The sequence below is a fragment of the Miscanthus floridulus genome, chromosome 3 (assembly GCF_019320115.1).
Source record: "Miscanthus floridulus cultivar M001 chromosome 3, ASM1932011v1, whole genome shotgun sequence".
In the NCBI taxonomy this organism is placed as follows: domain Eukaryota; kingdom Viridiplantae; phylum Streptophyta; class Magnoliopsida; order Poales; family Poaceae; genus Miscanthus; species Miscanthus floridulus.
Window position 1 is genome coordinate 1,703,177 of NC_089582.1, and position 16,685 is coordinate 1,719,861.

Sequence of the window (16,685 nt, forward strand, 5' to 3'; positions counted from 1 at the left end):
TGCTCTGCACTTCCTTCATCGAAAGCCATGTCATGGTCATTTAACATTTCTGCCACCCCGGCTTCAGAATCAAACTCCTCGATCCGTTGTCTCACGACCTCTTCTCTCGCACGATGGCGTTCACCATGCATGGTCCATCGGGTATAGTTCTCTACAAATCCATTGTTGACAAGATCTTTAGTCATCTCCTCATATGTTTTCATTGCCTTGTTCTTACACTTCCTACAGGGACACCAGGCATGTCGCCGTCCGTTTGCAAATGCCTTCGTCATGAAATCATTGGCCTTCTCAATCCATTCATTTGTGTATTGACCCCTCTTCTGATAGCCCGTGTACATCCACTGATGGTCATCCATCCTAACATATAGACGATATTGCAGTTTAGAGCAATAGAGTAGTAGTGCTAGAGAAAAACCATATGAGATGATAAAGAGACATTCATGTTCTTGGTCGATTCACATAGAAGATGTTTGCTAGATTGGATGATGAGATTTTACCTAAGGTTTATAAGACGGTGTCATATGAAATGGGGAGATTTTATCACCCTCTGTAAAGAGTTGAGACGCATCAAAGGTTCAAATTTCTGCTGCTTCTACTCTTGCGCTTCAGAAGAGTTTACCTATGCATATTTCGATTATATGATGCCCATTAGAGTTTGAGATTTTTTTCTTCAGTTTTCTTTTGAGTTTGCATAGCTTTTGACATGTGTGAAACAATGAAGAAAAATGTTCTTTCCCCTAGCAATACTTCCCTATCTTAACAAATGAAATACTGTAAAGTTCTAGCAGCTTAATTTTTTTTTTGGAATGCAACCGACAGCAGCTTAATTTTCTGGCTTATAGTGTTCTTGAATTATGTGCTCTTAGTGACCAGTTCCTTTTACAGAACTTGGGACCTCATGTTGGTAACTTAGCAAAAAGAAAATTCAGGTTATGGTTTGGGTGACGTTTTAACTAATGCTTAATTAGTATATAAATATAAATGTCACTTTATTGTAGAAATACAAGGCACACATTTTCTTTTATTCTTTGGCAAACTTTATGGTTTAGTTATATAATGTTTACTATTGTTCTCAATGATGTCAGTAGGTAACGTGGTTTCCTTGTCAAGCACCTGCACATGCACAGATGATTTGATTAGGCATGACCCAATCACCTGAAATCTAAGATGACCTATGACCATGACATTTCACTGTACGGTTATGACTTCAGCAGCATGGTTACAGTGCCACAGCCACAGCCCACAGGTCTATCTTGATTTTCTAGAGCTCCAATCTTCAGAGTGCAGCTTGAGGCCAGTACATTTAGCACAGTCCAACAGTAACCCAGACTAGTATATGAAGTAAAAAATGGAAAATTCAGTCACCAAATCATTTTCTTTGAGAAATAAAATCATGGGTCCAAGGAAAAAGGGAGATATCATGGAAGCTAGTTATCTGTTTTAGTCTGTAAAAGTATGATAAGTGTTATCAGTCGGATTGCATGCTTGCTTATCTTTGTCAAATATGTTCCTCCTGGAACCTGAAACAACTGAGCATTTATTTGGCTCTCCTGCAATCTGGTGATAATTTTATAGTATTTTCTGTCTTGCACTTGCACAGTGTAAACTAAAATACATGCTTGAATGTTTCATCTAACTCCTAGTCCTATTTCTCGCCAGTTGCCTGCCTGAAAGGAGAGCAGGAAGTCCGCAGGCCATGGTGGGCGCCATCATGCCTTTCTGTTGTGTTCGTGCGGGTGGCCAAGCGGAACCGGCAGTCCCGCGTTGTATCCCTGAAGCTGGAAGTTTAGCAGGCTTGCCCTCAGCCACGGAACTTGCAGTCCCGTGTTGTCTCCCTGATGCTGGAAGCTTAGCAGGCTTGCCGTCAGCCACCTCGCCTTGCCTTGGCCTGCTGCCACCATCCCCGTCCTTCTAGGGACGTAGGCCTTACTAAGGCACCTCTCTCTCTCTCTCTGTGTACCATATAGCAAGCAATAGGTCTCAATGTTCTTTCGTTTCTATTCTTCTGTTCCACTGCTGTGATGACTACTGATGAGATCGAGCAACTGGTAACCAAATTCACACATCGACCAAACTGGTGACTAATCTTGGAGTAACTAATTGACAAGTTCTGATGGAACTAATAATAATAAGCCCTTTGATGTGATGAAGCTGTGCTGTCTAGTTTTGTAATGCCAAGTGGATGCATGGGAGCAGTGGTGTGTTACCTAATTCAGTCAGCAGATGAGCAGGTCCGGAGCTTGGAGGGGAGGAGGCGGCCGCGGCGGCGGCAGTCCCGCGGTGGCGGTGGGTGACCGCCCTCCCCCGGTGGCGGCGGTGGTGGAGGGGAGAGAGTGCTCGCCGTCGCCGTTGCTGCTGGGGCCCACCCCACCCCACCTCGCGGGGACGGGAGCGAAGGAGGGAGCACGGGGCGGCGTCGGCGGAGGGGATCGTCGTCCGGTGCGCCAGTGCTGCTGTCTCTCTCTCCGTCTCTCTGGTGGCGGCAGCTGTGGGGGACCGCCCGGTGGCGGCGGTGGTGGAGGGGAGGAGGCCAGCGGCCGCGGCGGTGGGGAGGCGTGTGCGGTGTGTGTGTGCGTCTGTGCACGATTTGAGGGAGAAACGGCTATGTTGAATGTTTCTGTTTACCGAGTGCCTAGATGTACGGCACTCGGTAAACTCAAGTACCGCAGCCCAATGACATGTGGGGTACATGTTTACCGAGTGCCCAGATCTACGGCACTCGGTAAACATAAGCCTGGTACATGTTTACCGAGTGCTCAGATCTACGGCACTCGGTAAACAGAAGCATGGCAGCCCACTGTGGCAGAGGTGGGCCGTGGCTAACCTTTACCGAGTGTTTCAGGTCACACTCGGTAAAAGTATCCATTATTTCATGCAAAACAAAAAAGAAAAAATGTCAATTTAATCCTAAAATTCACCAAACTTTCACATGAACTATTTCATGTCATCTATTTACTATCTAAAAAATTCCAAGTTCAAATCATATTGTTGAATTTCACTCTTAATAGAAATCCTACTCATCATTGTGAATGTTTAGCGTCTCTTGGGGAGATGTACCGGTTCGGCAGCGACGAATGTAAAAATACTTCCAAAACGGTATGAAATTTTTTCTATAACATAGATGTATGCTTCAATGTTAATTCTTCCAATCTCGTGATTTATCGAGTTCGATTTTAATTATTACAATTAAATTTACACGATATGTACCTAATTTTCATAAAGAATGAAAATTTTGTGAAATATAGTAAATAAATCGAAATAAACACCATATTTTGGAATGGAGTACTAAATATCATATGTGGATAGAGGAAAAAGAATGAAGGGAAAAACAAGAAATTTGGTTGAATTTTACCGAGTGTTGCGCCAATACACTCGGTAAAAGATATTCTTTACCGAGTGTTGTGCAGTGACACTCGGTAAATATTTTCGGTCTTTTTTATTTGCTATGGGCGCTTTACGGGCGGAGCTGTTACCGTGATGTTTGCCGAGTGTATGCTCATAACACTCGGTAAACATGTCATGCCGTGACGCCGTTTGGCGCACGGTTGCTATCGTAGGTGACGTGGCACCTCAATACCGAGTGGCTGTTTTTACCGAGTGCGCCCCTTCGGTAAACTTGTGGTTTTACCGAGTGTCTTAATTTACCGAGTGTGCGTACTCGGTAAAGCTGTCGACTACCGGGTGTTTTTATTTTCCTAGTGTTGGCACTCGGTAAATAATGTGTTCCGAGTGCCCCGACTTTTGACACTCGGTAATTGTCGGGGCACTCGGTAACTAAACAGTCTCCGGTAGTGATGCATGATTCTAGTTCTAGATCTAGACATCCGTATACTTCTCTCTCTCTCCACCGGCCAGGCACCAGAATGATCTGGCTAGTAGCTAGCTCTCGCTGATCACCAGCTAGGAGTATGATAATTAAGGTCATGTGTAGGATGCGGTTTCTTAGGGTTGATCATCATGCGTTTGGTACCCATGTCTTATAGTTACATATGAATGTCGTGGCCGCCTAGCTCACCTCTTCCATATCGTTCAGCCATGTCAGGCACATGCATGTTAGCCCCTGGATCTCTTGGAACGGGTGAGCCAACTACTCACCTTCATTGCCGACCACACACACTATGGCTAGAGGTAAAAGAAGAGAGGGAGAACAGAGCACACACACAACATAAGCACAAGCTTTGGCCGGAGCTCTGCAGAGGGGAAGGCAAACTGAACTTGCTCTCTTTACTGAGTTGCAGTGGGAAGCTATATATATAACTCTACCCATCTAATCCTACAATGACTAGATGTGACAGTAGGGCTGACTTTGGCGTACTCCTGCTTCAGCAGCTGGGCCATCGTCTTCTTTGTGCGGTCGGAACCGACGCGCATCGCCGCAATGGCCTCCCACGCCTCCTTAGCAGAGCTTTTCGCCCCCAATGGCTCCCTGTACTCCGCTGGCACAGCAGCGAGGATAGCCTCCAACGCTGACATGCCGTCTTCTTCATTGTCGGTGCTCTTGTCAATAGCATTCTAGAGCCATCGAGCTCTGAGCTTGACCTTCATGATCACCGATCACTCGCCATAGTTGGTACGAGTCAGCGTCGGCCAACTGGTACCGCTGACCTCCCACACCGTGCGCACGACGACCTCCTGTCGTGGCTGGGCAGCCACAGCAGCGTCGCTGCTGTCGCCCATCTCCAAACCGTCCGTCATCGCCAGCGGTTAGTCTAGTGACGGCACTTGTACGGCTCCGATACCACTTGTTAGCCCCTGGATCTCTCGAAACGGGTGAGCCGACCACACACTATGGCTAGAGGTAGAAGAAGGGAGGGAGAACAGAACACACACAACACAAGCACCAGCGTTGGCCGGAGCTCTGACGAGGGGATGACAAACTGAACTCACTCTCTTTACTGAGTTACAGTGGGAAGCTATATATACAACTCTACCCATCTAATCCTACAGTGACTAGATGTGACAGCAGGACTGACTTTGGTGTCTGCACCTGCTGTGGCTACAGTGCGGCAGGGGAACCTTTCGGCGCCTGCTCCTGCAGCGGCTACAGTGCAACAGCTGGGAGCCCTTTTCAGCAACTGTCCCCTACCGTGCATTCACACAGCAGCTCTCTAATTTCAAACCGTGAGCAAGACATAGGCAAGCTGTCATCTTCTTTCTCTCACAAGTCACGACGTAACGCTGCGTCACTTTCTTGTAGCCTGGAAGTTGAAAAACAAGGACGATATATATCTTTGATTAACGACCTGACATGCATCATATCCCCAGGCAATGTCGTTATATCTTCAGTATAAATCTCTACATGCATGTGTGAGAAATTAATTAATGTTCAGATTATGTGCGGTCAGTCTTACAGTGTATGACTAGGCCTTGTTTAGTTCCAAAAAGTTTTCCTAAAAAGTGCTACAGTAGCCATCACATCGAATCTTACGATACGTGCATGGAGCATTAAATATAGACGAAAAAAAACTAATTGCACAGTTTGGTTGAAAATCGTGAGACGAACGTTTTGAGCCTAATTAGTCCATGATTGAATACTAATTGCCAAATAAAAACGAAAGTGCTACAGTGGCCCAATTCCCAAATTTCGCCCAACTAAACAAGGCCATAGTCTCACCATCTATCTAGGGATGAATTGTTGGTTATGAAGAAAACGACTTAGATCGATCCATTACCCAAGGGAAGCATAGGTTTAGGGTTGTAATTGATCGATTACCCTCCTCCTAAGTGCTTAAATGCAGCCCTAGTCATCTAATATGGCATATAAGCTTTGAAATCAAAGAACCAATACTAATTTCTAGGGTTCAAATAAGAGCTAACCTAGGTGGCCCCGGTTACCAAATGTAAGAACTTAATTACTAACTATGCCTAGCTCATCATTAGAACACCTAGACTAAGGGGATTAGTGGATCTTGGGTTCATTCCATTGTCTGTAGAAGAAGAGGCCGATAGCCTCGTTGATGTCCCTTTCGTGGTCGAGGTAGACATGGAGAAGAAATCAAAGTGGACTCTGGTACACAGTGCCTATGGTCGATGCTCCACATGTGGTCGTCGGTGTACGGTGACGACGATCTTCATGTACTGTCAGCGCCTTCTAAATCGGGTTAGGATTAGGAGTATTGATTGTGGGGCTAACTCACGGGAAACATTATTAGTTTTTGTGATGGGCCGGACTTTCCTTTTTATTTTGGCACTGTGCAATGGGGGCACAACCATGGGTTGGTTGGGTGCCCCCGATCAAGGCGCGTGAGTGGGCTGGGACTCGGTCACTTGACCTTGTCAAGAGATCAAGCCAACAAAAAATTGTTTTGAGTGACAACGGTGGTGCAAGTGGGCTGGATTGGGCCGACTGGCCTTCAGACTAAATTTGTTTGTATTGACCAAATAGCGGATCCTTTTGAAGTCTGAAATCATTTGTCTTCTCAATTTTTTGTTGGAAGCATTAATTCTTCGAAATTGGAAACTACTTTTACTTGAATTTCATAATATGCTCGGCATGACTTGACCTTTTATGGACTAGTAGTGGTTCTTCTTGGATCTATGAGCGATTCTATTGCCTTGTAGCCTAAATTGAGTAGTGTTTCCAGAATCATATTGCTATGCATGGTCTTGTGAACCAATAAAGAATAACAATTCAGAAAACTCTTATTAACATAGCTATATGCATATCATTACTTAGATCTATCTATCCATATCTTTCTGTCCATCTCCATCAGGCACCAGCAGATCTGGCTAGTAGCTAACTCTCGCTGATCACCATCTAGGACAGTATGAACTAACTATAATTAATTAAGGTCATGTGTAGGATGCGGTTTCTTAGGGTTGATCATCATGCGCTTGGTACCCAAGTCTTGCATATGAATGTCGTGGCTACCTAGCTCACCTCTCTTCCATATCGTTCAGCCATGTCAGGCACATGCATGAGAAGCTCTCTAATTTCAAACCGTGAGCAAGACATAGGCAAGTCGTCATCTTCTTTCTCTCACAAGTCACAACGTAACGCTGCATCACTTTCTTGTAGCCTGGAAGTTGAAAAACAAGGACGATATATATCTTTTATTAACGACCTGACATGCATATATCATATCCCCAGTATGACTAATATAGTCTCACCATCTATCTAGGGATGAATTGTTGGTTATGAAGAAAACGACTTAGATCGGTCGAGGTGTACCATGCATGTGCAATGTTGGCTGGTGCATATATATAGGAGAATATCTAGCTAACATACAGGGATACACATACACAGTTGCATGCATGGTGCTCCTGTAGTCCTAAACAAAGCACATGCATGTGTCACTCGACCATGGTAATTCTGATGAGAGACGACCAAACACGTACAATTTGTCGTTCGTCGTTCCTGATCAGCAGTACAAATCAATTAAATGAACTGCACTGTGCCCTGTCAATTAACCTCTCCCAGAGGCTACACGGCACAAAGTTTAAGGGGGAAGAATGAACTATTTAGCTAGCTGATTAGGGGGTGTTTGGTTCTTTAGTCGCTCCTAAAATTCTATGTCACATCGAATGTTTAGATATTAATAAGAAGCATTAAATATAAATTAATTACAAAACCAATTATATAGATGGAGACTAATTTGCGAGACGATTTTTTTAAGCCTAATCAATCCGTCATTAGCACATATTTACTGTAGTATCACGTTGTCAAATCATGGACTAATTAGGCTTAAAAGATTCGTCTAGCAAATTAGTCGCAAGTTGTGCAATTAGTTTCGTAATTAGTCTATATTTAATACTCCATGCATGTGTCCAAACATTCGATGTGACAGAAATTTTAGGAGCTCCTGTAAAAACCAAACAGGCCCCAAGTAAACCTTGGCTCCGTTCGCGTGCCCTTAAATCCGACTTGATCCACTTCTTTTTTTATCCGAAACAATATTTTCCTCTTACAAATTCCTCTAGATTTATTCAGAATTCCTCTAAGCGAACGGTGCTTGCATGCATTTGGTTGTTAGTTGTTGATGACTTTCCGTTGGTGTCCTCCTCGATACGATACATGCATCACTTTTCAACGGCCAATGATTTCTGTAACCAAAAAGTTGTGGACTTTCCGTTGGTGTCTCTCCGGTTGTACTGCATGCCACAGGTACACTACACACAACAAACAAAGGTGTCCACATTACTCTTTATTGGCAACAAACATGCATGATATCTATCTATACCCTACTAATGCACCAAGTTTTCTTTGCTTGGTCCACCGTGAAAAGCGTCCCCGCTGAGATGGCTATCCTAAATGCACCTCAAAAATTGTACACACAAAACCAACCACATCCGAATCAACCGCCCAGATCTGTCCTCAATATTCTCTCTCATTACTCACGCACGATCCAACGGTCAGCATATTTTGTATGGTATTCCTCCTCCCCCTCCATGCGCCGCGGAAAAAGGAATATTGACGCGAGAAAAATTGACGCACGAGAAATCCGCGGCTCTTTCCATGCGGAGTCCGCCTCCGCTCGATCTCCTGCTTCCGCACCTACGAAGCCTCGCCGCAGCACGTACGTTGCCTCAGCATACGTTGCTCATCCCTCCTCCATTCCGGTGCTCATCCTTCCTACGTGATTCCCCGCCGCCTCCGTCGTGGACGTGCAGGCCGGCTCCATCATCGACGTGTAGGCTGGGCGATCTCGATCGTGGGAAGCACAAGTCCGGGCGGGTCTTTACGACGGTGGCCGCAACTTCCAAGACGCGGCACCAGTAACGCGAAATCCACGGGAGCAGGCCGAGCAGGACGCGACCTGGAAGATTGATCTCTCAAGATCAGCGATCCCAGCGGGCTCTCTGAGGGACTCGCAAACGACAGCGGCCGCGGCGACCAGGACACGCCACCAGTGACGTGAAGACCGCCGCGATCAGCCAAGGAGGACGCGAGGAACCTGTACCACACTACCACGGCACATTCAAAACAGACGACCATCACGGCGACCAAGGTTATGTTTCAAATCAATCTGTGAAGTTCCTGTCATATGGAGGTGTTGCCGCTTCTCTGATGATCCAAATGTTGGCTGCCTGGACCAAACAAACTAGCAGTATAGATTGAGTGGTGTGGGTGTGGCCTTTCGTTCTGCCATATAGTAGGGTAGATGCGCAGCTAGGCGATGCCCCGGCTTCTGAAAGGAAATAGAAAGTTTACAGCCCTCACAAAATATAGTTATATATACGAAGGTAGTATGTTTTGCGTACAAAAAGAAGAGATACATAAAGCAACCAATTTTCGGGAACAACTTAATTTTAGAATTGCATATTTCAAGGTTTTCAAGGTCTTACTGATAAAAAATAGAGAAGAGGTCTGCAGACAATCTTTCCACTACTGTGTGTTTACCATTGTTTTTTGGGCCCATGTCCCAGTTTCTCATTCAGTTTTCATATCAAGTATGACAGAAAATAAAATTTTGTATAGGAATACTTACCCAATAGATAAGCTACCTACAGACAACACTCTTTCACCCTAACTTTTGTAGTGCTACCCTCAACTTTCTATCTGAGTTCTAACATTCCATTTTTCATTGACCTAAACAGGGAAGCTATTCATCGACTTGATAATGGGGACGCCAACAGATGGACGCACTGCCTTCAGCGATATAACAAACATCCAAACCCCATGTACGTGATTAACCAAATTAACATACATACAAACAACACCATGTATATATATGACACCACCATTCCGAACAGCTTGCACTGATGAAGATCGCAAGAGGGAGGAAAGAAATAGGAAACAGCGGGAGTACCGCGCAAGGAGAAGGGCTGAACAAACTGACGAGGAAAGGGAGGAAATAAATAGGAAGGCACGTGAGTATCGTGCGCGGCGGAAGGCTGAATCAAGTGCACTTTCAAACCCACCGGATTAAACACGATCTTTGGGAGGTAACAATACGCTATTTTGAATGTGGCTACATCTCCTAGCTGCGCATCTTGTTTTTAATTATGCCCCTTGACAGCAATAGAAGGACAATATCCACATACTAACACCGTTGGAGGAGGAAAGTTGACAACAAACGGGACAAATCCATCGATAGTTGTCCCGCCCTCGGCGGAAAGATTTCATCCTGCCGCAGCGGTGAATTTATGTGACATGGAAGCTACAGGGACCTACTCTGGAATAAGGCTACACACACCCATTCCGACTGCGGCCTCAGCAATTTTGAGTGGTGCATCTTCGCTTCAACACAAAGAAAATGAAAACCTTCGTCGGTCTCCGGAATGGTTGCATCGAAATGATAATTACATCAGGAGTCATCAAATGTATGGAAATAATGCACGTCAGCAGTCTACTGAATTCCACCATGGTCCAGGTGAGTCAGCATTTCGATGACGGTTAGACATTTACATGGTACTTATTTTTTATGAATCTATTTTAACGAGTTAATAAATGCACTGAACAAACCTGAGCAGGGTCCAGTTTAAGTGGAGACAGGCTTTTGAGAAGAAGAGAGTGGTACAATAATATGGATGACTCCAAAAAACATGAAGTATTGACCAAAATGGCATTGTATACAAGGGATAATAGAAATAGTACACCTCCATCCATGCAGGCTACTCTAACCAATTCCCAACGGACAGGTTTGTACGGCACTGCTCTATTACACCCATATTGGTCTAATAACCACAACTACCGTATGGTCCATGACCTACTGCAGGGCTACCACCGCCGCTCCAACGGTACAATGGGAACACCGATGAGGTACATGAATATGACAGTACCTTGTTTGAGCCAGCACACAATGAACAGCCTGATTCAGATGAAGAGGAAGGTGGGTTCCTTTTTAATATTAATCTAATTTAGAACACGAGAAAAGTACACTATAATATGAATCAGTTTGGCTGACTGTGCAGTTCCTTACTTACAAGCGGAATACATGGAAGATCAGAGTGACGACGATGAAGCGAGGCAATTTCGCGGGGAAGGTACTTACGGAAATGTACTGAAGTCCAAAATTAGTGTGTTTAAATAGTTTTACCATGTCCATTTGCATCTGATCCTTAATTTCCATGCAGATGAAGGATTCGAATCTTACCGTATACCTGGTCATACTGACACCGACGATCCTTACGACTACGTCTACAAGGATTTACCATATCGACACCACGTTTTGAGAAAGGTACCTGATTGCAGGTATTGTGGGGCTATACGGTTCGAATATGAACCACCAGGATTTTGTTGCCGAAAGGGAAAGATTCATGTGCATATTCCTGAAGTGCTAGCTGAATTAAAGAGGTTATTTACCAGCCAGGTAGATGTCGATGCAAAATATTTTAGAAAACACATACGTTACTTCAACTCTCATTTCTCTTTCACGACCCTTGGGGTTACCTTGGATCGACGAGTTGCCACCGCAGTAGGCACTGGTATCTATACATTCTGGGTGCAAGGTTCTTTGTACCATCGTTTTGATCATTTGGTCCCGGGTTCCAAGGGCCCGCGACACATGCAGCTCTACTTTTACGATACGACAGATGCAGGGTTAACACACAGAACATGGAGATCTCCTGACCTCGACATAAACCTCATTAGAAATATTCTGATGATATTGGAGGACAATCCGTATGTTCAGACCTTCCAGCGGGTTGGAGCCATTCCAAATCTTGATAACTACGTCATTGAACTAAATACTAATGTCACGCCTGGCCAGCGGAGGTACGCGTCTAACACACTACAATATCCTCAGATACTGTAAGTACTACCTTAATAAGTAATCTAATTGTTCTTGTTTCGCTGATCCTTGTGCCTAAAAGGTACAATGCACCAACATCCTCCTAGGTTGGTGCTATCTGGACCGAAGGAGATGACCCCCAAAGATGTTTTGATAGGAGTGTGCTTGTGTATGCAACAGGAGACTGCCCAATGTATATCAAGGCATATCATGGTTGTTATGATCCATTGTCATATCCTTTCTTTAATCCTAGGGGTGAGACTGGTTGGAATAAATTTATGCCATATAGTGGATCATCAACCGTTCAAGCTACTACTGCTGAGGACGAGCGTACAGGTTTAATATCCTTGTATTATTATAAGAAATCAATTCAAACCTGTCTCCACTCGATACTCATTTTTTTCTAATAATTTGAAACCATACACAGATGATGCTGAACATGACGCTGACATACAACAAGTTGAATACTTAAGTAGCCTTATGGAGGAAAATCAATCTGGAAAATTTGTGACTGCCCGAGAATACTATTGTTTCTTAATGCAAGTTAGAAGGGGTCTTTTTAACACCTTGTTATTCGGAGGACGACTTTTCCAGCAGTGGGCTGTCGACATATATATCAAGATAGAGTCTATGAGGCTTGATTGGTATTCTAACCCGGCAAACCAGAAACTCATACGGGCTGAACTATATCAGGTGAGGAAATGCTCTCCATACAAATTTTTATTCCTGTACATTATATATATTCATTATTATATATATCGTATATATGTTCATCCAATTAAATATTCGTTCTAACTGTGTTTATTGCACTACTTCATGTAGGGCCTTGTTGATGTAGTTTCTAACGGAGAGACTAGAGCTTCGGAAGTTGGAAAGAGAATTGTGTTGCCGCGTTCTTTCCCGGGTGGTGATCGTGACATGATGCGGCGGTACCTTAACGCAATGGCCATTGTGCAACGTTTTGGCAGACCAGATTATTTCATCACAATGACATGCAATCCGCAATGGCAAGAGATCACATAAAATCTTGAACCTGGTCAAGAGCCACGAGACAGACCAGACCTGGTTTCAAGAGTATACATGGCCAAGTTACGATCATTGATGGATTTATTGACCAAGAAAAAATACATTGGAGATGTTGCAGCATATGTGTAGGTCACGGAATTTCAAAAAAGAGGCTTGCCCCATGAACACATCCTATTGATTATGAAATCAGGAAGTAAGTTGACAAACCCTGATGATTATGACAAGGTTATTGGAAAATTTGATCTTCCCAAGCTCAATGATGCAGGTAATTTTCATGCAAACGAAATTCTACTTTTAATAATTGGTTTTTTTTCATAGCCTAATTAAAAATGTTGCATCAATGAAAACTGACGTTCTATTATTTTCTATCAAAAACAGTTGATTTTTCCAATGACATTATGAGAGAGGTCAGAGAGGAGCTTTCCATACATGTAGACCAAGAAGATTTAGATTTATATAAATCTCTTAACATGGAACAACGAGCAGGATTTGATGAAATCATACATCATGTGTTGAATAACAAGAGCCGAGTGTTCTTCGTTGATGGTCCAGGAGGAACAGGAAAAACATTCCTATACAAGGCAATTCTCGCGAGAGTGCGCTCAGAGGGATTAATAGGAATTGCTACTACAACTTCTGGCATAGCAGCATCAATATTGCCTGGAGGGCGGACAACACACTCCAAATTGAAAGTCCCAATTACACTGAAGGAGAATAGCACGTGCACCTTTTCAAAGTAGGACGGCCCCGCAGAGTTGCTCCGTAGGGTGTCCTTGATTATATGGGATGAAGCTGCTATGACAAGGCGTCAAGCGGTTGAGTGTCTTGATAGGTCTCTGCAAGATCTTATGAACTATTCCGTGCCATTTGGGGGTAAGATCATGGTGTTTGGAGGAGATTTTAGACAGGTGCTTCCAGTGGTTCCACGTGGAAATAGAGCACAAGTAACTGATGTGTCATTGCAAAGATCTTATTTGTGGGACAGTATAAGGAAGATAAGATTGACACGTAACGTGAGGGCTCAAACTGACCCCTGGTTTTCAAGTTACCTACTTAGAATTGGTAATGGAACTCAAGAAACCATTGGAGAGGATTATGTTCGCCTACCGAAAGATATTGTGATTCCATATACTGGTGATAGTGACGATTCCATAAACAGGCTCATTCAGCATGTTTTCCCATCACTTGAGGAAAATGCCAGATCAGCCAAATATATGAGCACACGTGCCATCCTTTCAACTAAAAATGAGCATGTTGATCAACTGAACTCAAAGATGATTGCCATGTTTCCAGGTGAGGAGAAGGTTTTATCATGGCTTTGACTCTGTTGATGATGATTCAATAAACAACTACCCAATTGAGTTTCTGAACTCCATTACTCCAAATGGTCTCCCTCCCCATGTGCTCATATTAAAAACCAACTGTCCTATTATCCTACTACGCAATCTTGATCCTAACAATGGCTTGTGCAATGGAACAAGACTAATGGTTAGAGGATTGCAAGACAATGCAATTGATGCAAAAATCACCGGTGGGCAACATCAAGGAAAGAGGGTGTTCATAACTAGGATCCCTATGTCTCCATCCGATGATATTTCACTCCCTTTCAAGCTCAAGAGGAAACAATTCCCAATTAGGTTGAGTTTTGCAATGACCATCAACAAAGCGCAAGGGCAAATCATCCCAAATGTTGGGATCTATCTTCCAGAACCTGTGTTCTCACATGGACAACTATATGTTGCATTGTCGAGGGGCGTGTCAAGATCAACGACAAGAGTTTTGGTTAAACCAAAACAGGAATTGGATTCCACAAGGAACTTCACCAATAATATAGTTTTAACCAAGAATATTGTTTATAAAGAAGTCCTCAACTGTTGATTAACGGTGGGTATACTCAAACGATTTTATTTTTGTGAATCACATTTTATTTCATTTTATGGGCATTACTAATATAAGTTCATTAGTGGTGTGTTAATATAAGTTCATTTTCGAAGAATAATTGATGTTCTAATATCTGCATCCATTTGGTTACAGGAATAGGTTCCCATCCAGATTTGGAGCATTGGAGGCTTGGAGCAGATGCAGCCTTCTGTATCTCACCATCTTTCTTCGAATATGCATGTGGTTGCCCTGGGTTTCCATGTGTCCAATGACCGGTGTTCTGAAATGCTGCGGACGTGAGTTGCATGTATTATGTTTAGGGTTCCAAACGATACATGGTTCATTGTCTTATAGCTTAACTTTTAGCATTTGGATATATTCAGTTATATCTAATGAATTACCATAAGAAATCGTGCCGTTATTAGAAGAACTGGTTGTGCTAGACACGGTGCAACTACCGTTATATTTCTCATGCTGTTTTTTCTCCTTGATGGATATGTATAAAAAATTGAGTTATGAATTGTGAAAAAAATCATATTAGTATATCCCTTGCACAAACAACGTTTGGGCTAATAAGGCCCATTGGCCAACGTGTTATACCTCCAATCGGCTTAGTTACTGTGTACATCAAAGGTACACGCGCTCGCCGCCGCCCAGCATCCAATCGATCCGTTGGGCATTGGTCCATCACTAGCAGTACGCATGCAAGCTACCTCGTGCAGGCCGCCAAATGAGCCCGTAGACCAAGGGGCGGGATGTGGGCTGCCGCATATGCCCACACTGATGTGGACTGCCGCATATGCCCACACCGCTGTGCCAGAACAGCCGCCACGATGAACGCCGCCCACCCCCAACGCACCTGCCGCATATGCCCACACTGCAGCGCGCCAGAACAGCCGCCGCGATCAACGCCGCCCGCCCCCAACGCACCTTATAATCATGCAAACCCCTTCCTCAGTCCTCGCACGTCCTAGCTGCGACCACCGCCGCCAGTACTCCTCGTCAGCGGAACCAGCGACAAACCCCAACCAAGAGGACTAACCTGGCAGCCGGCGTACTTCGTCAACAATGTCGTCGTCAACGGCAAGGCGTGGTCGTAGCTCCGCGTGCGACGCCGCTGCTACGGCTTCTGCATCCTCATCGCCAGCAACGCGCGCATCTACCACCTTTCGCTCAGCACAGTCCCCGGGCGACCCCAGCGACAAGGCTTTGTCCACCGTCGTGATGAAGGACGTGATCGAGGTCGGCAACACCACGGAGACGGACACCTCGACCGTGCCGACGACTTGTATAGGTTATTAGTATTTCCATCTGATCTCCGCCTTATCATTTCCTGCAGCCTGAATGCCTGATTAGATTGCCATTTGCAACCTGAATGCACGATTCGGGTGAATTCCTCTAAATCTTTGTACTTGTCAATTTAAACTATGTTTGGTTCCTACCTTTATTAAATTTAATCTATGTTTAATTATGCTAATCTTTTAAATTTAAGTACATTATTTAATATTGCTTTGATCATATTAAGATAATGTCAAAATAGTAGAGGGTGAGGCAACAATCGAAGCCTCTAGCCAAGAAAGGCAGAACAAAGAGAATGCCGAAATAATAGTTCCGCCATCCTCGCCCAAAGCTGAAAAGTTTCCGACACCAGATAACTCAGGTGAATTACTCTAAATACTTTTACTTGTAATAAATTTATAAGCTATGTTTTTACTACTTTTAGTAAATTTATTTAAGCTATGTATGATTAATCATCATTGCAACCTCATAGATTTGGTCTCCCAAATTATTAATTATTATTAAATAATACTTTGCTCATCTGTAGAGATTAAAAAGTATATAGAGAGTGAGTCAAGAATTGTAGCCTCTAGCCAAGAAACGTTGGACAACAACAACGCCGAAATAATAGTTCGGCCATCCTCACCCGAAGGTCAGAAATATCCGAGCCTTTAATAATAATTTCACCCATTTCCTCGTTTATGATGAACCTCACTGATCAATCCGTACAACTCACAGATTGGCTACACAGAAATGATGCATATATTCCCATGTGTACAGTCAAACGTACAGTCCGTATTGATGCATTGCCTACTTCTGTTGAGCCAA

At 43.9% G+C, this 16,685-nt stretch overlaps 1 protein-coding gene across 1 annotated transcript; it reads right to left on the reverse strand.

The window, feature by feature from the left end:
* Positions 1 to 2,216: 2,216 nt before the first annotated feature.
* On the reverse strand, positions 2,217 to 4,371 carry LOC136542967 (uncharacterized). Its single transcript, XM_066535567.1, has 2 exons — positions 4,306 to 4,371; positions 2,217 to 2,576 (listed from the first exon to the last, which is right to left on the reverse strand). The coding sequence occupies exons 1-2, from the start codon at positions 4,369 to 4,371 to the stop codon at positions 2,217 to 2,219; spliced, it is 426 nt and encodes a 141-aa protein (XP_066391664.1).
* Between the last annotated feature and the right edge of the window lie 12,314 nt (positions 4,372 to 16,685).

Coding starts and splice junctions, on each gene's coding strand:
- LOC136542967 (XM_066535567.1), bottom strand. CDS start 4,371: ATGCGCGTCGGTTCCGACCGCACAAAGAAGACGATGGCCCAGCTGCTG. Junction 2,577..4,305: donor TGAAGCAGGAGTACGCCAAA/GTCAGCCCTACT, acceptor AATCGTGCACAG/ACGCACACACACACCGCACA.